Below are 26,381 nucleotides of genomic sequence, written 5' to 3'. Positions count from 1 at the left end.
AATATAAATTCTTACCTGTTAGTTTCAGTAGGATTCATGAAGAAAATAATCCACATAAAACGCCTTGATTATCTAAAACGGTGAAGAAAAGTCCCTCTGTAATACAGCTTCGCCGTGAGAGCTCCTACCATCGAGTCTTGGCGATTAAATTATCCAGTCAGCCACAAAGAAATAAAAGAAAATAATGTTAAAATTAGCCGGTTTTGTTTGTGTCTAGCAGACGGTAACAGTGTAACATCCAAAGTGAACCTGAACTACACTACCCACAATGCTCCCTGCGTTCACCGCCAAATCACGTCTTGTGCTTAATGATGACGTCATCAACAAGTGACAGCCAGTCTGCCACAAACCATTGCTCTACACATGACAAGGACTAAAATGTTTGATTTTAGGGTTTACAAACATTTTTGACCGTTAAACTTTGCTCACTTTACCAGCAAAAAAAAAAAATATATATTATCGGAACTAAATTTATCGGAAGATAATTGGTCCGCTGATGGTTTTTAAACTTATCTGAAAAGCTAATCCACTAACAAAATTGATTATCAGATTAGCTGAACCGTGCCCACCATTGCATATGTACAACAAAGTTTGTCCACTGCATGTAACCCATCCTAATTACAGTTTGACACAGTCCAACCACTAGGAACAGTGGTCAGCCACAGTCCAGCATCTGGGGACCAACTCTGGATGTAGAGACACTGCCCTGGTCAGGAGTACAGAAAGGAGCAGATCCTAAATAAGCATTTTTTTTTCTTTTAATTATGGGAGGAACCCCACACTGACATGGGGAGAACATACAAACTCCACACAGAAATATGGCAAGTGATCCCACAGCCTTCTGGCTGTGAGCCATCAGTGCTAACCACTAATCCACTGTGCCACCAAACCAACAGCTAGATTTGCATGCATTATAATGACTTCTTCAAATAAAGCACACTTGCAGATGAGGTTCTGGTCCAAATCACAGATAGTACTGGAGGTGTTATACCATAAAGAAAAGCCTGCACAGGATTTTATAACAAATATTAGTGTTAAGCAAAGTAGAATTTGACCTGTCATGTTAATACAAAGGTATTGTGCAGTATTCTGCATCAATTACACTAAAACTACATAATTTTCATGTGGAAATAATTTTAATTACTGTATATTTACAAAAAAAAAAACTGCTATTGTAAATGTTTCAGTGTCATTGCTCCCTTGAAATGACAGACAGTTAATTTTAACAGATTTACACAAAGTCATCAAATTTAGTTCACTCATCACAATGATTAAGTTCTTTGTGTAAATCACTGTCCTCCCATTATTTTGTTGGTATCAGGTCCTGCTGCAGTCTGAAATAAAGTTTTCATCATTTTGTAGCTGAAACGTTTGACCTCTTTTGATATGGAGTTTAACTTTAGCACTGTGTCATCATATATTTTCTCAGACACTTACATTTACATTCAGTGGGGCTCTGTTAATCTCTGTCCATGCCAAAACTGTTCATTAATCTACAGCTGAGTGTCCTGGAGTCAGTTAATTCATTTTTAATTTAATCAATGTGAGTCCCGTTCTTAATAGAAAATGCAATTAATTCAGTAATGACATAAAATGAAGACACTATCCACTTAAACAATGTTCACATATATTTTTGGAGAAGGAGTTCATTTTTCAGTATTGTTTGAGTTTGCACTGATAGAACAGAATGTATATCATTTTTTTTAAACCTAACTGCTGTAGTAGTCAGGCTGTGTATCTTTCCCTTATAAAAAAGGTGTAATGCACAGGCTACCATAACATTTAGGAATGATACTTTCTATTATGGAAGAATTATAGTTGATACAGTTTGATTTGATGAAATGTGATGCAATCCAGTACTTTTTTTGTTGTTTAAAGTAGACATTCATTCTCCATGATAAATTAGAATAAGACAAAAGTGGTATTGCTTCCCTTCAAATACATATTTCATGACCTTTTCAGATTTTTACTACTGTACTGTAGCACACTGGCACAGCCACTGCTCACCTTGTGTTCACCACTGGAGGCAGCACCACATACAATAACAGAAAGTGCGGCATAGAAGAAGCCTAGAACATGAAGTCACCTTTTGTTAGCATAGCTTAACCCTATAAACTCTACCATGCAAAGTGAAAGCCATACATCAACAACACCCAGAAACACCGCTGCCTTCTCTGGGTCTGAGGTCATTTGAAATAGACAGACGCAAAGTGAAAAAGTGTGCTGTGGTCTGATGAGTCCACATTTCAAAAATTTTTTTGGAAATCATGGGCATCGTGTCCTCTGGACAAAAGAGGAAAAAGACCATCCAGATTGTTACCAGCACAAAGTTCAAAAGCCAGCATCTGTGATGGTATGGGGGTGTGTTAGTGCCTATGGCATGGGCAACTTACGCATCTGTGATGGCACCATCAATGCTGAAAAGTACAACCATGTTTTGGAGCAACACATGCTGCCATCCAAGCAACATCTTTTTCAGGGACGTCCCTGCTTATTTCACCAAGACAATGCCAAGCCACATTCTGCACGTGTTACAACAGGGTGGCTTCATATTAAAAGACATACTAGACTGGCCTCCTTGCAGTCCAGACCTGTCGCCCATTGAAAATGTAGGGCATTATGAAGCACAAAATATGACAACAGAGACCCCGGACTGTTGAACAACTGAAGTCGTACATCAAGCAAGAACGGGAAAGATTTCCACCTACAAAGCTTCAACAATTAGTGTCCTCAGTTCCAAAAATGCTTACTGAGTGTTGTTAGAAGGAAAGGTGATGTAACACAGTGGTAAACATACCACTGTCCCAGCTTTTTTGAAACGTGTTGCAGGCATCTATTTCAAAATGAGCAAATATTTGCACAAAAACAATAAAGTTTATCAATTTGAACATTAAATATCTTGTCTTTGTGGTGTATTCAGTTGAATAGGGCATGTTGATTTTGTTTTGACCTTAACCTTCCTGTGACCAGTCTTGCCAGAGCCTCGTGCCAATCTTTGAACTTCTACAAGTGTTTAAAGACTCAGGAATAGTAACAGAACAAGCTTAACTCAACCAATTTGTAATGATAAAACTGAGTAATTGTCCAGTTCATAGTACATTCAGATCGAATCAGAGGTCTAAATATCGATGTTGTATTTTAAAATCAATTTTAAATTTTTATTGGTTAATTGGTACACCCTATTGTAATACTGTTGATTGGTTTTCCGGGGGAATGATTTACTATATTGTAGTTCTGAGGAACTGATCATCTAAAATTTAACCTGCCTTCTGGTGAAATTCTTTCATTAAGTTTTTTCATGTTGCTATTATCTGTCATTGTCATTTTGATTAAAGCAGATGTCACTTTGTTTCAAATGAATGTCTGTTTCGGAGCCCCTTCCACTCATTTTCAGACTTTTCCCTGTAGGTCTGATATGACATTAGACTTGCACCAAAGGCTTAATAATCAATAATTTTTCTGTTGTTCCTCAGGTCCACCATCTGCTCCAGAGAACCCGATCTCCACTGTGAATGAGACCTGTGTCACTCTGGAGTGGTCCCCACCCAGAGACACGGGCGGCCGGGGAGATGTCACTTACACCCTGCACTGCAGAAAATGCTCTGAGGATGGCAGAAAGTGCACGCCGTGTGGGAGCAGCGTCCATTTTGTTCCCAGACAGTTTGGTCTTTCGTCACCTGTGGTGCTGGTCACCGACTTGCAGCCAGACTCCGACTACAGTTTTACTATTGAGAGCCAGAATGGTGTGTCTGACCTAAGTCCTACAGCGAGAGGAACGGTCGTCATCAATGTCACAACGTCACAGACAGGTGAGAATGACAAAAAATTACAAACACTTCAGGGCAAAAATCATGACCTTCTTGGATTGGGGGTGGGATAACCACATGAGGAAAAAAAAGGTTTACACAGCAATTAGTAACATAAACCATCAGGTGAACAATGAACCGAATGAAGAACTGAATGTGATTATCCTCTTGATAACTTTCATGGGGACTGGAACAAAATCATTTTGGTTGATCCTGTAAATAGACAAACAAATATGTTGGCCAGTGACCACATAACCTCAATTATGGTGGTAATCACACCTTATCTGCATCTTCACCAATGTGGGCATCCCTGTATATGATAATACTGATATTAATGTGTTAAAGTACCTGCAGTACTGTGCAAGTACGCACTCTAGTATTTTTATGTAAATGTGATTTTTTGATGTTTTATTCATCATCAGTATTTCAGCAAATTGTAACTTTAGGGGCAGCACTGGATTAGTGGTTAGCACTGTTGCCTCGCAGCAAAAAGGTCATGGGATCGATTCCCACTTTCTGTGTGGAGCTTGCATGTTCTCCCCATGTTTGCGTGGGTTCCCCCCACGTGCTCCAGCTTCCTCCCACATCCACAGACATGCAGGTTCGGTGGATTGGAAAATTAAATTTGTTTGTAGGTGTGCATGCGGGTGTGAATTAGGCATGTGAATCGTATCACTGACAACGATTCAATACGCATCTCAATGCACTACCAGCGATATGATACATATAGCGATACATGACGATAATGACTACACGATGTGATACGATTCACCCCTGTTCCAGAATCGATGCCATTTGATATGTATTTGATGGCGATTCAATTCCTCACAATGTGATATGATGCGATTTGGTGCGATACGATTAATGATGGGTCTTGACAAGATTTTATCGATATCGATGCCATTATCGATTCTGCTTATCGATCTGATTCTTTATCGATTCCCTTATTGATACCTCTTGTGAATTTTCTGTGTACTAAAAGCAGGCTTTACAGGTTTTCCATGTCAAGATTTTATTGAGTCTTAAAGTAAATAAATATAAAATTGGTCACTGGATCCTTGATCTCTGGACATAAATAAAAATCAATAAAATCTGTACATGGTCACTGGATCCTTCATGGACATGATGGATCCAAGATCTCTGGACATAAATAGAAATAAACAAAATCTGTAGTTTTTGTCAAAAGCATTTCCTTTCAAATATTAATGGCACAAATGTAGCCCCATAGACTCTGAGCTGAGCTGTGCAGCCGGCTGCTGCACATCAAGATCAGTGGTTCATAAAGAATGGAGGACGTCTCATTTTGGGGGGAAAAAAGTGGGTTTGGTCGGTTGTAGTTTATTGTTTGTATTATAACGTTTGAAAAGAGGTGTCATTTGATTTAAAATGGCGATTCACTCTGTTAATTCAGACCGAAATCTGCAAAATTCGAGATGTGCACTTAGTCACACAAAACAGAGGATACTTTATTATTATTATTGTTATTATTATTATTATTATTTCTTTTACCTGATGGACCACTTCAGTTTATGCACGGCTGGTGCTCACACCAGAGAACCATCACGTAAAGTCCAGTGTGGAACGTTGGACGTTTCTTGCCCGCAACAAGACAAGAGTCCCAGTTTGTGACTTTAATCCACACAAAGCTGACTCACGATTGACATCTTTAAATGGCTGTTAACCTGCTTCTTCTGAAAACCAGCGAAGCGGAGAACCAGCAAACAGTGGGTCGAAGTGCTGCTTCGTTGCTTCAAGCTTCAAACAGTCCCACCACAGTCTGCAATCAACATAGAGAAATGATCATTTCCCGATAAACACCCTCATAAACAGTGGCCACTTCGGTGTCCCGAACTGAAGAACCGATAAGGAAATCATTAAGCTTTCTGGATTCCTTCCGTGGTGCATTCAATGTGCATCAGAAAAAAATCGATGCACGCAGGCAACAAGCAATGCAACACGATTCAACCAGTCAAATGAATCGATGCACTCAGATCACGCACCTTTCAATCGAGATACCGATTCGCATCAATTAATTTCCACATGCCTAGTGTGAATGTATTTGTTTGTCTACATGTGGCCCTGTGACAGACTGCTGGGATAGGCTCCAGCCCCCCGTGACCCTTAGTTGGAGTAAGCGATTGAAGATGAGTGGGTGAGTGAAACTGTAAATTAACGAAGGGATGGTGTGAATGACGTATTCTGCAATAAAAACATGGCAATAAATCATTAATAATTTAATATTCCATGCAGTCACTGACTATCAGTATGACACACTGGAAGTAATGTTTAGGAATTTTGCCAAGTGGTACTGTAGCAGCAAAAAACGTCTCCTGCAGCTGCAGCTGTGAGTGCTCCAAGAAGGATGCTGCATGGAAAGAATTACATCTGTTTCTGCTTGCATTTAACAGACTATCAGTGTTTGCTCTGTGATTGTCTTGGTCCACTGATTAGGCTTACCCAGTGTAAGCCTGTTTTATATTTAATATTAGCAAAGCCCCATGAGCTTGCTAATATTAGAGCCTTGTGCAGTCATTGTTTCACAGCAAAGTGCTGTCGCTGGTGCTTTGATATGAAAGCATTTTTATTGTGACCCATATTCAACAAAAGTGGCTTTACATATTTCCCTCAATGCCCACAGCAACAAAGCAGAAAACAAAAGTGGCACATATTACCCCTCAGCTCTTTGTCATTACTGTTCCACTGTGATACTGTACTTGCTGAGAGATTCTGGTGAAGTGGTTTCACACCTTTGCTTGGTGGACCGTCAGGCATGTGTAATGGTAGAGCAAACCCTGGATTACAGTTCAGAAAGTATTATATCATACAGATTATCACTAAGAGTATGTGGCACACCGTGACCTGTAGGGAATTATAAAATTATTTAATTTATTTTCTGTGAGAGAGCCACAATAATAGCTACAAATAAATAACTCAATTCAATTGAAATCACTTTATTTATCCCCAAAGGGCAATTTTAAAAAGGCATGATAGTAGCTTGAAAGACTTAAAATAAATAAATAAATAAATAAATACAAACACTGATGTGTTTCTAACTGGTTAGTGATGACTACTGAACAAATACTTAATAAAAAAAAATATATAATTTATTATTATTATATTTATTAATTAATTTGGAAAAGTATCATATTTTCCAGATTTACTGGAAACTTACGTAGACTTAAGTCAGCACAAGCAGCACGGTGGCTTAGTGTTTAGCACTGTTGCCTCACAGCAAGAAGGTCATGGGCTCAATTCCCACCTGTGGTCTTTGTGTGGAGTTTGCATGTTCTCCCCGTGTTTGCGTGGGTTTCCTCTGGGTGCTCCAGTTTCCTCCCACATTTAAAGACATGCAGGTTAGGTGAAGTGGAAACTTTATAACTGTCCAGGTCTACCTTGCAAAAGAGGTCTCGATCTCAATGGGACTAACCTGATTAAATAAAGGTTAAATAAATAAAGTGTAAGTAACATCTGTTCAAGAATGCTCATTACACTGTTCATTACACTAGAGTATAAGTCACATTTATTTTTTGAATCATACATTACTAGTCAAACGTTTGGACAAAGAACATTTTGTAACAAACTGGAAAAACTATTCAGTTACACACTAGCTGAAAAAATATAGCTTCCATATATTTAATGTTATGTTTTTTGTTTCTGCTGCACTGAAAATGTGGCAAATTCAGATTTTTGCATACTGGTGCTCCCCTATGTTTTGTTGTATAAGTTGCACCAGAACGGACCACCCAAGCTAGTAAAAAAAAAACAAAACTGTGACATAGTCGGGAAAATATGGCAGTATATTAAAAAAGTCACAGATCTTTTCAAATTACTAAAAATATGATTACTATGTTGACTTTCAGCTGAATGCATGAACACACAAAGAGAATGCACGATATAATAATTTCAACATGATGTTCTTGTTAAACCATTGGATGGTTTCCCACAGTACTTCAGTTTCAAAGCCAAACAGCGGTCACACACACACAATTTTTTTTTTTTTCATTTTGTTTTTATGCTGGGCACCCAGAATTGCAAATTATTTCATATTTAGAAGCTTTTCATTGTTTTTCAGCCTCTATTCTGTATGAATTTTAGGAATCAAGCTTATGTGCATGTGTGTAATGAGAGGTGTGGCGATGGATCAGGGTGCACGCGCTTGTTAACCTCATTAGACCGTGCCACACATGCTCCAGTGTTTGAAGACCTGACTCCTCACACACGTCATGCATACACACATCGTGGTGTGCTGTAATCACACGCGAATAAAACACCTTGTAAGCCCGCTCATTAGCAAAATTACACGAACCGCGTATCAAATACGGGTCTAATTATAGCGCAGTAGGTGTCCATCTAAGATCCCTCTCTATTTGTGCCTCTGCTTGCCCCTTGTCACGCTACTTTTTCACACCCCGTTAAACTTTTTTTCCTTCTTTAACAGCACGACCTTTCCCCGCTTGTTCTTTGTTTTCGCTGCAGTGAGCGTGGTGCTGAAGGAGAGGCGGAGCAAGGACAGCGTGACTTTGGCCTGGCAGGGTCCAGAGAGACCCAACGGAGCGATAGTGGAGTATGAGGTCATCTACTATGAGAAGGTGAAAGACACTGATTTTTAACAGCTACACTTAATCTTCCTCCTCTACTTTTGTGGTGTGGATTATATCCTTAAAATGTTCCTATTATGAGTGATTCACCACAAATATCTCTCTGTCTTAATTTCTCCTTCACTGTCTTCCTGACCGCTCACACCAAGCCAATTAAACACACCTGTCGAAAAAACCTATAAAACACAGCTAAAGTGTTGAAATTAAATCTGTGTGTGAGGTATCAGTGAAATTGTGTTAATTTGTGTTGTAGAGTGTCTTTCATTTGGTAGAGGATCAGTCTCATTGCAGGGATTCTCCACACACACTTATTCTTTATTCATCCTCACACACACACACACACACACACACACACACACACACACACACACACACACACACACACACACACACACACACACACACACACACACACACACACACGGTAACTTGCGCAATGTAAATATGCAGAGAATAAGATTTAGTATTTAATAGATGCTCGTAAATAAATGTGTCCAAATGCTCAAGTTGTGAACAAATTAAAACATTATTTTCTGTGTATGTGTGTGTGTGTGTGTGTGTGTGTGTGTGTGTGTGGCCAATGGAGAAATTCCACCTCTTGACATTTCTATTATGCTCACAGATTTTCTGTTGGAACGGCAGCTGAGTGTTCTTGCAGTATATCTGGACTTCCAGCCCTCTGCCATCGCTGTTCTTCTCTGGGACTAAACGTAGGACTGAGCTGAGTGTTTCATTCCCTCTTTGTGTTGGTCTCTCCTTTGCTTCAGAACCAGCGGGAGCAGAATTGCACAGTTTTGAAGACTCGCTCCAACATGATGACAGTGGACGGGCTGAAGCCAGGGACCACCTACGTGTTCAGGGTCAGGGCTCGAACCAGTGGGGGCTACGGCAGCTACGGTGGAGAGATTGAGTTGGAAACTAGTCATGAAGGTGACAACAGAAACCTTTAATTCACTTAAATGATCATTTAATTTTGTTTGTTTCTCTAAGGTGAGCTGCAGAATTGGCATCAGGCCCAAGCAGGTCATTTAATGATACACTGTAAAATTCAATGAGTTAGTTCAACTCAAACCATTTGAGGAAACCGATTGCCTTAAACCATTTGAGTTTGCCAACTTAAATAAAATAATTTTCAAAAATTTAATTGTTAAAGTTTTAGTAACTTAACAATTTAGACTTAATTAAACTTATGTAAATCTAGTTTATGTTTTTCAATAAAAAAAAGTGACAAATAAATTTCTGCCTAAAAAATTTGCATTACATTTTGGATTAGATTTTTTTTTTATGCATTCTTTGGTTTACTTTAACTCAATTAAAATGAGTAAATGGAATGCAGTGGAAATACATCACCAACACTTAAATGCACTTAAAAGAATTGAGTTGTTATGACAACAATTCATTTTTTAGTTAGTTTAATTAATGGAAATGAGTGACTATAACTTTTTCAAAGTTTGACTTACATTAACTTAATTATTATATTAAAATAGAGTGTTCGGTTTAACAGTGTGGTTTGGTATTGGCTGCCTGAAGTCTGATGCATTTGTGATTCGATGTTTAATCTGACTCGAGGTGTCATCATGTTGCATGCTCTAAAATAGCACTGGCCTTGCTGATGAGCAACCAGCGAGTCACTTGTTAACATCAACAAACTGTTAACAGAGGACTGAGCCAACCACAGCTGTTTTTGTCATTTCTTATACATCTCGCACATACGATAAAAATGACTCGGTAGTTCCTCATATATAAAACACAAGTGATCAATGTTATCGCAACATTATCAGAGGTAACAATCAAACTTGGGATGACTTGTAATTACAAGTGTAATAGTGTACGTTTCTTGTTAGTTTTATGGAGTCACTGACATGCAAGGTCGGGTTTCCAAGAACTGTCTTCCCCAGGTTTTCCTAGGGTTTTTGTATAACTGGATTGCATCCCATCTTCTGCCAACCTTGATGAAGATATAGCACTTCACCGCAGAGTGATGGTAGAAGGAAGTGGATGAAACCATTGCTAAATGATAGTTTGCAGTAATGTCATCGTAAACAACCTCAAATAAACATTAAATCTCATGTCATGACTCTCTTAAAATATGAGAAATGAAGACATTAATGGACAAACCTGGGACTTTAACACAATATCTAATCCAGGGGTCTACAACCCTACTTTGAAAGTTGGGCTACCAACACGTAGGCCCGGGCTCGATTCCCACTCATGGTGCCTGTCTGTGTCTCAGTCCACACAGCTGTAAATGGGTACTGGTCTCGACTGGGGATGTAAACTGAACTGGGCTGGCATGTCCTTACAGGGAAACTTGTAGATTATCGTCTGCTTCAAATTATGGAATCCAGAGATAACCACTGGCACCACCGAGGCTCGGGGTCTATACAGGACTTACTTTTCTGCTTACACTTCATTTATTAACTCTGCTATTTCCAAGCTGTTGATTGTATGAGCTCACCTGACTGTTTTAATTAGTTGTAGTGCTGTGGGATAGGAGTTTAGCCATTAATGTGTAGACCTGGGTTTGATTGACAGTCATACTATCTGTGTCCTCAGACAAGACACTTCATCTGTATCATTCCAGTCTACCCAGCTGTAAGGGTGGACTGAGTGGAATGGGTACTGGTGTCGCAGACTGAACAGTCCACCCCTAAAAATCGATCCACCTTTTGCATCTGCGCATGCGTCAAGTGGGACCACAGCAGCTGGTCTGAGACAGAGTCTCTTCATCAAAAGCAATCAAATGGATTAATGGAATTATTAACCATTAGATGATAAAGGTAAAACCTCTTAAATTGTTCTAAAGTGAGTTTTAAGCAGAAATGAGGCGAAATTCCATGACGCTTTCACATGTCTGACACACAGTGAACACATCAGCTAGCACCTCGTTTAGCCGCAGCGCTCTGATCGCTTCCGCTGCCTTTTATGAGGAAATAATGCTGAATTTATGTGGAAATGATTGTTGTACAAAAGCTTCAAATATCTGTCGCTGAGATATGATGACTGGAGTGCAGTTTTAAGCAGAAACGAGGTGATAATCCGTGAACCGTGTCATTAGGGGGGACCAATTTTTAAGGGGGCAGTTCCATCTCGACGCCAGCATTGGCTGGCGAGCAAATTTGTGACTGACTGGTGTCCCATCTGGGGGGAGTCTTGGAATCTCATTCACTTCATGTTACAGTATCCAAAGATAAGTCACCAAGTTGAGGCAAACTGAGCTGAGTCAGTTTTGACATTGCAGTCTACAACAAAAAGCCACAATGAAACATTTACTTTCTTCTTGATTTACTCTTGAGCCCTGGAGAAAACAAAAATTTGAATGATCAGCTGATGTTTTCACCAAATAGTCACTTTTGGTCACCACAGCAATGATATGTTTTACCCCGGATTGCATGGTAAATGGGAAGTGGTGATCTTAAACCAAACACCTTCTGCTTTGGTATTCTGCTTTGGAAGCAAGCGTACTAACCACTTGGCTAAGATATTGGCAATAACTGTGAATTTGTAAGATAAGAAAGAGAAACACTTCAGAGATACTCTTATGTTTGGCCTAGGATGCAGTGCAGCCTGACTTGACACTTGTAAGAATCTTGCAATGGCTACAAAGGTTACAAGGGTTCCTTGGCAGGACTGATTAAAGAAGTAGTAATAAAGGAAGATTTGAAGGCAAGACAAAGCTGAGTGAGGAGTTGGTGCAGGATTCAACTAGATCACAAGCGTCAACCCCACACATGTGGGAAACAGAGAAGAGCTAAGCCTTTTAAGAAAAAAAGAACAAGAAAAAAGAGACATAAAAGAGGACAATTGGAGTTGGCAAGCTGCAGGAATGTAGTCAGTTGTTTCTGTATCCTTGTTGCTTTTCTCCTTTTCTCAATTATTTTTTTTTCATTGGTGCTGGTATTTTCTGCTTTAGAAACTCCATAATGTGCTTTCTAAAGTGAACATTGACTCTTAGACAAGCAGGCAACTGCCAAATAAATCACTTATTGTATAGCTCTGTGTAGCATCAAACAGGCACACGTTAGTCTACTGATAATTCAGTAATCAATCAATCAATCAATCAATTTTTTTTTTATATAGCGCCAAATCACAACAAACAGTTGCCCCAAGGCGCTTTATATTGTAAGGCAAGGCCATACAATAATGATGTAAAACCCCAACGGTCAAAACGACCCCCTGTGAGCAAGCACTTGGCTACAGTGGGAAGGAAAAACTCCCTTTTAACAGGAAGAAACCTCCAGCAGAACCAGGCTCAGGGAGGGGCAGTCTTCTGCTGGGACTGGTTGGGGCTGAGGGAGAGAACCAGGAAAAAGATATGCTGTGGAGGGGAGCAGAGATCGATCACTAATGATTAAATGCAGAGTGGTGCATACAGAGCAAAAAGAGAAAGAAACAGTGCATCATGGGAACCCCCCAGCAGTCTACGTCTATAGCAGCATAACTAAGGGATGGTTCAGGGTCACCTGATCCAGCCCTAACTATACGCTTTAGCAAAAAGGAAAGTTTTAAGCCTAATCTTAAAAGTAGAGAGGGTGTCTGTCTCCCTGATCTGAATTGGGAGCTGGTTCCACAGGAGAGGAGCCTGAAAGCTGAAGGCTCTGCCTCCCATTCTACTCTTACAAACCCTAGGAACTACAAGTAAGCCTGCAGTCTGAGAGCGAAGCGCTCTATTGGGGTGATATGGTACTACAAGGTCCCTAAGATAAGATGGGACCTGATTATTCAAAACCTTATAAGTAAGAAGAAGAATTTTAAATTCTATTCTAGAATTAACAGGAAGCCAATGAAGAGAGGCCAATATGGGTGAGATATGCTCTCTCCTTCTAGTCCCCGTCAGCACTCTAGCTGCAGCATTTTGAATTAACTGAAGGCTTTTTAGGGAACTTTTAGGACAACCTGATAATAATGAATTACAATAGTCCAGCCTAGAGGAAATAAATGCATGAATTAGTTTTTCAGCATCACTCTGAGACAAGACCTTTCTGATTTTAGAGATATTGCGTAAATGCAAAAAAGCAGTCCTACATATTTGTTTAATATGCGCTTTGAATGACATATCCTGATCAAAAATGACTCCAAGATTTCTCACAGTATTACTAGAGGTCAGGGTAATGCCATCCAGAGTAAGGATCTGGTTAGACACCATGTTTCTAAGATTTGTGGGGCCAAGTACAATAACTTCAGTTTTATCTGAGTTTAAAAGCAGGAAATTAGAGGTCATCCATGTCTTTATGTCTGTAAGACAATCCTGCAGTTTAGCTAATTGGTGTGTGTCCTCTGGCTTCATGGATAGATAAAGCTGGGTATCATCTGCGTAACAATGAAAATTTAAGCAATACCGTCTAATAATACTGCCTAAGGGAAGCATATATAAAGTGAATAAAATTGGTCCTAGCACAGAACCTTGTGGAACTCCATAATTAACTTTAGTCTGTGAAGAAGATTCCCCATTTACATGAACAAATTGTAATCTATTAGACAAATATGATTCAAACCACCGCAGCGCAGTGCCTTTAATACCTATGGCATGCTCTAATCTCTGTAATAAAATTTTATGGTCAACAGTATCAAAAGCAGCACTGAGGTCTAACAGAACAAGCACAGAGATGAGTCCACTGTCCGAGGCCATAAGAAGATCATTTGTAACCTTCACTAATGCTGTTTCTGTACTATGATGAATTCTAAAACCTGACTGAAACTCTTCAAATAGACCATTCCTCTGCAGATGATCAGTTAGCTGTTTTACAACTACCCTTTCAAGAATTTTTGAGAGAAAAGGAAGGTTGGAGATTGGCCTATAATTAGCTAAGATAGCTGGGTCAAGTGATGGCTTTTTAAGTAATGGTGTAAGTAATACAGTAATCATTAAAAGTAATTCAGAGCACCATTTATCATGTGTTTACTGTCCTGCAATAAATACCTCTGATTTTCTAAAGGGCTGAGCGTGTGAATCTACTGATTTTTAATACATCGCTCCAGAGGTAACATTGGTATATGGATCTGTTACTTAACAGGTTTGCAGCAGTCTTTGCAGGTCCAGAAATTTAAGATCAGATCAGTGCAAAACCTACCCAACACACGTGCCTTAAAAATAAAGAAACAAAGTTAATGTTAATCAGTACAAGAACTGGCATTACAGTGGGCTAGTGGTTAGCACTATTGCCCTTCATCGAGAAGGTCTCAGGTTCACTTACCACCTGGTCCTTTCTCTGGAATTTGCATGTTCTCCCGATGTTTGAGTGGCAATGGAAGGAAGTCAGAGAACCGTACGGAACCCAAAGACATACAGATTCGGTGTATTGGTGACTCTACATTGAATGTAGGTCCAAGTGATTGACTTTGTCTGTCTATATGTCAGCCCTGTGATAGACTGGCAGCCTGTACAGAGTAAACACCGCTCTTGCCCAATGACCACTGGGATTGGCTCCCGTGACAATTAATTGGAATAAGCAGGTATAGAAAATTAATGAACCCCCACACCCTCTTTAAACTCTTTCCCCATCAATTACTGCCAGTCTATCACAGGACCGTTGGTCAAGGGGTGGTGTAACCCGCCTCTCACCCAATAACTGCTTCCCCCTTACCCCCCATATGAAACGTCACGAGACACTGTTGTGTGATTCCACTTTTTATACTGTTAAGAAGTGCAGAATATCCTCTTATTTGGTATTTGGGGACATCAGTTATTGTAATTCACTGTTTGTATGAATGGATGTTTGAGTGTTTGCCGAATCTAGTGTGGCATTTTGTACGAGCCCATTGGACCAAAAAAAAAAAAAAAAAAAAAAAAAAAAAAAAATATATATATATATATATATATATATATATATATATATATATATATATATATATATATATATATATATATATACGAGGTCTATTAGATAAGAAACCGACACTTTTACTTATTTTTTTAACTATATGGATTTGAATGACGTGCGATTACACCAATCATGCTTGAATCCTCGTGCGCATGCCACGTGCGCATGCCACTGCCATGTTTTTTCACGCGTGTCGGTGACGTCATTTCCCTGTGGGCAGGCCTTGAGTGAGATGTGGTCCAGCCCTCTCGGCTGAATTCCTTTGTTTCACACGCTGCTCGAGACGGCGCGCGTTGCTTTATCAAAATGTTTTCTGGACCTGTGAGGAATATCCGAGTGGACACTATTCGAGAAATTAAGCTGGTTTTCGGTGAAAAGTTTAACGGCTGATGAGAGATTATGGGGTGTTTCTGTCGGTGTAAGGACTTCCCACGGAGCGGACGTTGCGCAGCGCTTCCAGGCGCCGTCGTCGGCTTGTTTCGAGCTGAAAACATCCTAATTTAAGGCTTAATTCACCCAGGACGTCGTGAGAGAACAGAGAAGATTCAGAAGAGGCCGGCATGAGGACTTTATGTGGACATTCCACTGTTTAAGGACATTTTTTAATGAAAGACGTGCGCGCAAATTCGCCGAGTCATTTCCGTGAGGACTCGGCGAATCTGTGTGCGCCGCGACAGGAAAAACACCTCCGTGTTGAAAACCATTTGTAAAATTCAGGCGGCTTTTGATGGCTTTCAACAAGTGAGTAACTGAGAAATTGTTTAACAGCTTGGGCATGTTCCAACTTACCCGTTAATGTTTCCAATGGAGGTGTTTTTCCTGTCGCGACCCCCCTGTGGTCGGGTCCGGCCTGACATGCGACTCTGCATCTAACAATGAAATGTCCGAATAAACTCCTCATGCCGACTTCTTCTGAAAGTTCTCTGTTCTCTGATGACTTACTGGGTCAACAGAGCCTGAAATGTGGAAGTTTTCAACTTGAAACGGAGAGACGCTGCCGCCTTGAAGCACAGATCACCGTCAGGCACCGTGGGCCATCCTTACGGCGACACTACCAGACCAAAATCTCTCATCAGCCGTTAAAATTTTTACCAAAAACCAGCTGAATTTATCGAATGGTGTCCACACAGTTGTGCCTTACAGTTTTGAAAAAATTTTGATCAAACAAAGCAGCACTCTCTGAGCCATTGTTGTGAAAGTGTAGTGACACGGACCCACAACAGGGGGCGTAAATGAAGGGACAATGAATGAGCCGAAAATAGAACACTTTACTGTTGTGAATGTGCACAACGAAATACAGATGGTTACAGAATTTGTATGTAGGCAATCTACAGAGGTGACGCGTGGGCAGGCTCAAGGATAGAAGACGTCCGTCCAGAGAAGAACCGGATCCCACATGATTTCCACTGCCACGGAACCCGGAGGATACTGGAGCCGCCAAGTCCCGAGTCCCCAGGTGGCCACCGTCTCCGGCTGTCGGATCTGGTACTGCTGGCAGGAAGCAGAAACAGTTAGGTGTGGGTGTGTGTACACCCAGTAACACAGTCAGCAAGCAGGTGGGAACTGCACCTCCACCTCCGCAATACGGAACACAGTCAGTCCACTAACCCGACCAGTTACTTGTCTTAGAAGTCGTGAAGGGTGAGCTCCGTCTCCCTGCCGTCAACGACTGGTTCAGCCTCCAGCTGACACAAGCACTTAGGTCCTTCTGAAATGGATAACAAACTGTTACGTGCGATACGGCACAGAAAAACGGCTGAGAGAATTATCTTCAATGGTAGGCGATATCTCGGCAGTGGGGTGGAGATGTCGTCCGTCTTTTATGGAGTGGTTGATGAAGTTTAGATTGGTGACAGCTGACAGCTGAGTTGATGAGTGACAGCTGTCACTCCCGGCTGTTCCCGTGAGGCGGCAGCGCCCTCTCGTGCCTGAAGCCCGCACTTCAGGCAGGGCGCCCTCTGGTGGTGGGCCAGCAGTACCTCCTCTTCAGCGGCCCACACAACAGTCATTCCTAAACAATGAAAAAATCGACGAGAGGGTGGGCGACTCCTCACTCAAAGACTGCCCACAGGCGAATGACGTAACCGACAGGCGTGAAAAAACTCTCGCATGCCCGCAAGGGTTCAAGCATGTCTGATGTAATCACACGTGATTCAAATCCATATGGTTTTTGAAAAAAATAATAAGGTTGGATACTTTTCTAATAGACCTCATATATATATATATATATATATATATATATATATATATATATATATATATATATATATATATATATATATATATATATATATATATATAAGAAATTAATAAAAACATTCTTGAATAAGCCTCATTTTGTGAAATGGATTGTATCACGTGTGACAAAGCATAATAAAAGAAAATGTCTTAAAACAACCAATTGAACAAGATTAGTGTACTGAGCTCAGCACAAATTGTTTCTGCAGTTTGGACAAAGTTTCATAAGTACTGACGCTGAATGATATTTTATGTTTTCTGTAACTGTCCTCTTTGTACCATCATCCAAGGGAAAGCACTGTTCTGACCACCTGCTGTATAAAATATGGGTTGTAACTGCCTCGGCAGCAATCATATCAAGGTTATCTTATCAGATAAACTCTATTGATTGTTAACAAAGGGTGTGTGTGTATGTGCCAACAATGTAATAGGAGATCAATGCTTATCTGTGGCTGCCTGAGGGCATTAATTTGCCTCTTCAACACACCCACACACTCGTATATTAACATACACACAGACGCACATCTGCTCGTGCTTAGCCGAGCCAGATAAATGGAGTATTTGTTTTGAGTAATGGCTCGATTGGTGTGGCGTAAAAATCGATGCATTTTTGCACAAAGTTCTCGACAGTAGCCTTGTTATGCAGAATGTTAACATATCCATTTGGATACTGCGGCCAAATGGGAATGGTTTTCATGTCTGCTCTTATACTTTCATATGCGATGCAGAGAGGGAGAGTGCTTTTCATCAAGGAGCTTGCTTACTATTCCGTCCACCTCCCTTGCTCTCTTTTGCTCATTTGCTCCTCTCTCTTTCCTCTCCTTCAACCTCTGGCTTTTATCTCCTTTTCTATTACTACAGTATTTCAGACTCTCGTGCTCCTTGTTTTTCTTGCTACACAAATTCTGTTTTGTTCTTTCTTTTATTCCCTCTTCTTTTCTCCCTTTGAAAACCTTCTTAGCTTCTTTCAACCCCTTTTTGATGAACACCCTCTGTTCTCTTTGTCTCCCATACAGACGTGCTGGCTATCGGAGACCCTAACCAGTCCACCATTCTGGCCGTGTCCATCACTGGAGGAGTTATTCTCCTCATTTTCCTGGTGACGTGCTTTGTAGTCAGTGGAAGGTAGGCTCAAAATAAGGAGACAGACAGTGTGCATGTATTGCACGTGCACAAAAAAGGTTCATACACGGATGCACACATGAGCAGAATGTCCCACCTGGCCTCTTAGTCCATGAGCCAGTCATCAATTTTGTCCAAATTGGTACCACTTAACGGGACTAAACAACACTTACAGTCCAGCCTCAGTGTACCATGGCCTACCCAAAAATGTATGCTAGTCATTCCAGGTTGGTAGCTACAGCCAGGTAGGGGTCAATGAAGGTTTACACAGAGGTCAAAATTTAAAAATGCTCAAAAAAGGTATAGTTTGGACTAACTATGGCTGAATGTTCTGGAGTTATGGGGTCGAAACTGTAAAAATGACAAAAGGCCAGTTTCAGTTTGTACAGAGGTCGAAAGTTAATGTTGCTCCAATTTCAGTAAAAAATTATGCAAATTATTGCTTGATAAATGGAATAGTTTTGACTGTGTTGAATGTTTGGTTTCCAAAGTAAAGCTCAAATAACGTTGACGTATATTGAATTCTATAACACATGACATATGTTACCCTGTAACATGATAACTAAGCATAACAAATAGTGAAAAAGTATTTATTTTTAAAACTCTATTAACTCAACCAATAATTTGCATCATTTCTTACCAAATTTGGAGCAGCTTTAGCGTTTGACCCCTGTACCACCTAAAACTGACCTTTTCACAATTTTTGCTTTTTTTTTTACCAATATAACTCTGTATGCGTGTGTGATTTTATTCAGTAAGTTCAATGTAAGTACATCTTATGATCATAAATACTTTAAAAATACATGGCTGACACAAGAAAGTAAATGGACTGCATTTATATAGCGCTTTTCCATCTGCATCAGACGCTCAAAGCGCTTTACAATTATGCCTCACATTCACCCCGATGTCAGGGTGCTGCCATACAAGGCGCTCACTACACACCGGGAGCAATAGGGGATTAAAGGCCTTGCCCAAGGGCCCTTAGTGATTTTCCAGTCTGGCGGGGATTTGAACCCATGATCTTCTGGACTCAAGCCCAACACCTTAACCACTAGACCATCAAGAAGGTGAAAACACTTATTTCCAATGTGGTCCAAAATGACAAAATAGAAGTAAAAATAAAATAAAATAAAATAAATAAATAATAGCATGTATATGATAACAAGAATCTAAACAATTTATAAATACATTAAGATAGTAAATTATCAATAAAACATGACAAAATTATCAGGAAATAAAAGGGCTGAGTTCCTCTTCTAAAAACTGTAGAGGTCTAATTTTCAAAAAGCATTCTGGACTCACACACCATTCCAACTCATTATACAAGCTTTGCATGATTTATTACCACCTTTGAAAAATGTGAGCTACCTATTTTATAAACACTACCCAATCTAGAGCCCATTGGATCCCTACGGCAGCACACTAGTTCTGATTATAAAAACACATACAACCCCAATTCCAATGAAGTTGGGACGTTGTGTAAAATGTAAATAAAAACAGAACACAATATTTGCATATCTTCTTCAACCTAAATTCAATTGAATACACCACAAAGACAAGATATTTAATGTTCAAACTGATCAACTTTATTGTTTTTGTGCAAATATTTGCTCATTTTGAAGTAGATGCCTGCAACATGTTTCAAAAAAGCTGGGCCAGTGATATGTTTACCACTGTGTTACATCACCTTTCCTTCTAACAACACTCAATAAGCGTTTTGGAACTGAGAACACTAATTGTTGAAGCTTTGTAGGTGGAATTCTTTCCCATTCTTGCTTGATGTATGACTTCAGTTGCTCAACAGTCCGGGGTCTCAGTTGTCATATTTTGCACTTCATAATGCGCCACACATTTTCAATGGGCGACAGGTCTGAACTGCAAGCAGGCCAGTCTAGTACCCGCAATCTTTTAATGTGAAGCCACCCTGTTGTAACACGTGCAAAATGTGGCTTGGCATTGTCTTGCTGAAATAAGCAGGGACGTCCCTGAAAAATATGTTGCTTGGATGGCAGCATGTGTTGCTCCAAAACATGGTTGTACTTTTCAGCATTGATGGTGCCATCACAGATGCGTAAGTTGCCCATGCCATGGGCACTAACACACCCCCATACCATCACAGGTGCTGGCTTTTGAACTTTGCGCTGGTAACAATCTGGGTGGTCTTTTTCCTCTTTTGTTCAGAGGACACGACCTCCATGATTTCAAAAAAAATTGAAATGTGGACTCATTTGACCACAACACACTTTTCCACGTTGTGTCTGTCCATTTCAAATGAGTTCGGGCTCAGAGAAGGCGGCGGCATTTCTGGATGTTGTTGATGTATGGCTTTCGCTTTGCATGGTAGAGTTTTAACTTGCATTTGTAGATGTAGCAACGAACTCTGTGTTAACTGAAAATGGTTTTCTGAAGTGTTCCTGAGCCCACGCGGTAAGATCCTTTACACAATGATGTCGGTTTTTAATGCAGTGCCACCTGAGGGATCAAAGGTCACCGACATTCAATGTTGGTTTTCGGCCTTGTCGCTTACATGTAGAAAGTTCTCCAGATTCTCTGAATCTTCTGATTATATTATGGACTGTAGATGATGGAATCCCTAAATTCCTTGCAATTTAATGTTGAGAAACATTGTTAAACTGTTGGACTATTTTTTCATGCAGTTGTTCACAAAGTGGTGATCCTTGCCCCATCTTTGCTTGTGAATGGCTGAGACTTTTAGGGATGCTCCTTTTATACCCAATCATGACACTCACAATTAGTGTCCTCAGTTCCCAAATGCTTATTGAGTGTTCTTAGAAGGAAAGGTGATGTAACACAGTGGTAAATGTACCACTGTCCCAGCTTTTTTAAAACGTGTTGCAGGCATCCATTTCAAAATGAGGAAATATTTGTACAAAAACAATAAAGTTTATCAGGTTGAACATTAAATATCTTGTCTTTGTGGTGTATTCAATTCAATATAGGTTGAAGAGGATTTGCAAATTGTTGTACAGTGGTCCCTCGTTTATCGCGGGAGTTACGTTCTAAAAATAGCCCGCAATAGGCGAAATCCGCGAAGTAGACAGCGTTATTTTTTAAAATTATTATAGATGTTTTAAGGCTGTAAAACCCCTCACTACACACTTTATACACTTTTCTCAAACAGGCATTAACATTTTCTCACTTTTCTCTGGTGTGTAAACACTCTCAAAGTTCAAACCTTAGGAGAAAAATAAGACCAACTTGTTTTCAGGCCCAAACATTTGTTTGAGAAATAAAAATAGAACGTTTTCCTATAAATAATTATGATGTTTAGAACTAACTAATTCAATTTTCATGATCAACCTACGAGGTTGGACACATAGGAAATTATTAATATTGACTGACCAGTATTTCACAGTTCCTCTGATCGTGCAGCGCTGCTGTCGCGCCTTTTTCCACTGAGTCACACCTAGGTGCAGGTGTCTTTCTCCGAGTGAAGGACACAGTTATGGGTAGTTGTTGGCGCTCTTTTTTCTTCTGGGAGAGAAGATTCTTATAAACAGACACACAGAACACAATGCACGTACTCTCCCTTTGCGGTGCCGCAACCGGCATGCTTGATGATGGCGCAGAACACAATGCACTGTAAAAAAAAAAAAGCATGCAAAATTGGACAAAAAAAATCCGCAAAACTGCTAGGCCATGAAAAGTGAACCACGTTATTGCGAGGGACCACTGTATTCTGTTTTTATTTACATTTTACACAATGTCCCAACTTCATTGGAATTGGGGTTGTAGATTCATTGTTGCAGGTAATTATACACTAACGAATATGTAGTTATGAATGGTAAACACCCCTAAATCCCACACACTGCAGCTGAAATCGATTTCTGTCTTATAAAGAAGCAATCTCGTGGTGGGGAATGTTGATTGCAATGTTGCTTTGTTGGGATCTGTTTCATTTTGACTGCAAAAGTGGACTCAGTTGGGTACTTGAACCATAACACATCTGGTTCTGCTTCTTTAGACATTTCTTATCTGAGAGAGCCAAAGCAGGAGTCCCAACACATATTTGTTCCATCTACCCACTTAACCAGCTGATTCTAATTAGTTGAACTCTTGGGGCAGGTAGATGAACTAATCAATAAAATCACCTGTTTTAGGTGCACAGGCAGAAACAATACACGGCAGGACTTTTGCTCATTGAGGAGAAGACGACGAAATAAGAGGCACTTGTGATTTATCGCACCTGTAACCAAATGTTTATCCTCGATAAGGTCTGAGTAGATTAGCTACATGTTAAGCAGTAGACACAAACTCACACACACACACACACGCAAACATGCTCACACTAAAAACATTAGTATTGATTCAGGTGATTGCTTATCGGGCTGAGTGCTCTATCCTCCATTGACTGGAAAGGATGTAATCAGCGCACACTGTTCTTTGAGGCGTGCACTATGTGCACACATGGGATGCACACCAGAAAGTAATGAGTGTACCTCTACATTTTTTAATCAGAAGGGAATTGTGAGGTTGAATGTGAGGGGGGGGGGGAGGGGAGGGGAGGGGGAGCGGGCGTGAGACAGTTAAACACAGACATAAACACACTCAACTAATCAGGTTTCACAGGCTGGGGAGGTGTTAACGAGGTTTTACAGAGGGGTCGATGCACTCGCATCAATTTCAAGTCTCTCTCAACCCTCTCTCCTTCTCTATCTTTCTGTTTAGAGGTGAGAGCATTTCAAAGGAAGTAGTGTTGATTACTGCTTTCTATTAACATACATTTGTACATCTGTCAGTGTGAGTGTGTGGGTGCATTTAAGGTGCAGGGTGCGTACATTTTTCTAAGTGCACATCAAAGCTAAAGGTCCTATCTGAGTGGGTGCAACTGCTGGAGAGCAGTTGGAGATACGAATTATCGGCCAAACATGCAAGCGAGCAACAATGTTGCAGTTGGTATGGAGTGGCCACTTGCAGCTGAAACAATGACATGTTTGGGCACAGTGTTCAGCTCTTATTGTCCTGCTATTATCCATGTGAATAGACTGTGGAAATTCCCCTGCTGTTCCCAATAATGGCAAAATAAAATAAAATAAAAAGGAAGTTCCTTTGGCTGCTCCCTTGTTTGCACTCAGGGTTGCCACAGCAAATCTGAGGTGTATCTGCATGTTGAATTGGCACAGATTTTGCGCTGGATGCCCTTTCTAATGCAGCTGCACATTATGGAGAAAAGTAGTAGGAGTGGGGTTTCAACCGGGAACCTTCTGCACTAAAACCAAGTGCAGTAGCTACTTGGCCACGACCCCTGCTCTAAAACAAAATTAAATAAATCATGAAATAATAAAGCCCACAGCGCACTCACCAATTTGCAGAATGATGTCCCTGGTGGATCTAGTGTCCTATCTTCCATGTCCAGTATATAATCCACCACTTTATGATCCTTCTTCCCCAGCTCTGAGATTCGCGCACAGCAATTATACACTTCTCCGAGTAAAAAAAACAGAAGAATAATCCAGAAAACACTGTAATGCTCCAATGGTGTCTATAAACAATGCAGAGCAATCATCTGGAAATACACAGACACAAACTCACAGGCAAACAATGCGGAAGTGAGAATCGACACAGGATAAACATCAGTACAAGACTGGTCCTGATGAACATCACACAATAACACAGAGGCAAAATGATTGGAAACAAGCCAAAATGACCACAACAAACAAAAACAGAACCAGAGCCAAAATGTGACCCATGACCCATGGAAGAATCCACAAAACTCACAAAGATTTGACAGTTTCCTGTTTTTTGTTTTTTTTTCTTTTTTTTTTCACAAAAATAAAGTACTGTTTTTATCAGGCGAGGTGGACAGGAATGGTTGGAAACAAATGCTTGACTGAGATATAATGTCCCAGAGGTTTTTTTTTATTGGATTTAGGTCAGGAGAGCATGGGGGCCAGTCAATGGTATCAATTCCTTCATCCTCCAGGAACTGCCTGTATTCATTTGTGACAAGGCCAAAGATTGTTGTGTATCAGGAGGAATCCAGGACTCACTGCACCAGTGTAGGGTCTGACAATGAGTCCTAATAGCAGTCAGGGTGCCGTTGTCTAGTCTGTAGAGGTCTGTACATCCTTCCAGGGATATACCTCCCCAGACCATCACTAGCCCACCACCAAACCAGTCATGCTGGATGATGTTGCAGGCAACATAAAGTTCTCCACGGCGTCTCCAGGTCCTTTCACGTCTGTCACATGTGCTCCGGTTGAACCTGCTCTCATCTGTGAAAAGCACGGGGTGTCAGTGGCAGATAATAATTGTCTTGGGTGAAAACATCAATGCCATAACAGTAGTTTTTGTCAGAAACATTATTTATGTATTTATTTTATGGAATGTCCTTTACCGTGGACAATGGGATCGAGTGCCAACTCAGTAATTGGTCTGAAATAAAGCTGTGAAATTCTCGTCCTTTACAGAGAACAAAAGTTGCTGGGTTTCTAGAGGATAAATAGTGTAATTTCATATTTTGTATGTAAATGTAAGAAAACAAAACAAGAGTGCATAAACACAGAAATATTTATGTAAAAATGTTGAGGAAAAACTGATGTGCTATGAAAAGCATAATGCTTAAAATGACTTATGAATGTATTTTCAGTTTTGCATGCAGTGAAAAGACATAACTGTTTTTTAAAAAAAAAAGTTATTTTCAATGAAATTAGGACTTTTATTATTATTGTTATCACCCCATGTGATCGTGGTGTCACAGTCTTGTTCAAAATCTTGATATCTTTGGAGGCCTTCTACTACTTTCACCAGTCATGTTAAGTTCTGACACAATTTTGTTCCTGAGTTGATGATGGGCGCAATAGTGCATAGTGGCAATTTGAGAAATGGCAAACAATAAATTTTTGGGTGGTGTTGTGGTCAGGCTGTTAAATTATTTGTTTGGACACAGCGAAAACTAAATTGGGAGAACATCCTGTGACCGCTGGGATAGGCTGCAGCTCCTCCATCACCCTTGAATGGAATAAGTGGGTATAGAAAATGAATGAACAGAAGCATAGTGGAGGAGAAACTATGAGAATGTACTCTGCAGTGCGGAGGCCAAGCAGGCTCATCTAGAGAATATTTACACACCGGAGTGCTGGATTTTGAAATGAGATGAAAGATAGAGAGAAGGGGAGGAGGTCTGATGATGGGAGATGGAGAGAAATAGAGACTGGCTGAAGGAGAAGCCAGCAGCACAACAGGAGAAGGTGCAAGGTAACGAGATGAAAAGATAGGAGGGGAGCACAGATGGAGGGTGGGCGTTTGCATTGTTAGGAGGACCACGCTGTAGGTTCTGGAAGAAAATCTAAAAAGAAAAAAAACATGCACATCATTCCTTCTTCTCTCTATCTATTAAAACTTCAATCCTATCTGAAAATCTTCCTCCTTGTCCAGTTTTCTTTCACTCCTGCTCTCTTTTTTTTCTCTTTGCTGTGCTCGTTTTTCATTTCCCGTTTCATTGCATAAATTTACATTTGGATGAAAAGCACTTATTGTGCTGAAAGATTCACACATTTGTGCAGAGCGGTTGAAAGTAGACAGTGATTAAAATTGGATTTGAAATTGACACTGAGAGTCAGCCGGGTTTATAAGGATCGAGAAACTTTTAGGACCTTTTTTCCCCTGTAAATGTCAGCTGTTGAAATAATTTCCCCCAATAATAATTTGCCTGAAAAGAAGTGTTGAACTGGTTTTTGTACTCTCCGTGTTTTATGCCCCGTTCACCTATTCAATCCACATGTCAAGCGGCCTGACAGAGGATTTTTACAGCCGTGTGCTCGTATAATGTGTCT

At 40.3% G+C, this 26,381-nt stretch overlaps 1 protein-coding gene across 2 annotated transcripts in view; it reads left to right on the top strand.

The window, feature by feature from the left end:
- Positions 1-26,381, top strand: part of epha4b (eph receptor A4b) — a 297,581-nt gene that overhangs the window by 164,593 nt on the left and 106,607 nt on the right. For both annotated transcript variants that reach the window (XM_034182743.1, XM_034182742.1), the window contains exons 7-10: positions 3,474-3,809; positions 8,283-8,395; positions 9,172-9,334; positions 18,480-18,588. In XM_034182743.1, the coding sequence (XP_034038634.1) occupies positions 3,474-3,809; positions 8,283-8,395; positions 9,172-9,334; positions 18,480-18,588 (721 nt within the window). The remainder of the gene's footprint in view (positions 1-3,473; positions 3,810-8,282; positions 8,396-9,171; positions 9,335-18,479; positions 18,589-26,381) is intronic.

Source organism: Thalassophryne amazonica, chromosome 12, assembly GCF_902500255.1.
Source record: "Thalassophryne amazonica chromosome 12, fThaAma1.1, whole genome shotgun sequence".
Classification (NCBI taxonomy): domain Eukaryota; kingdom Metazoa; phylum Chordata; class Actinopteri; order Batrachoidiformes; family Batrachoididae; genus Thalassophryne; species Thalassophryne amazonica.
This window is presented reverse-complemented; position numbering and strand designations above follow the sequence as displayed.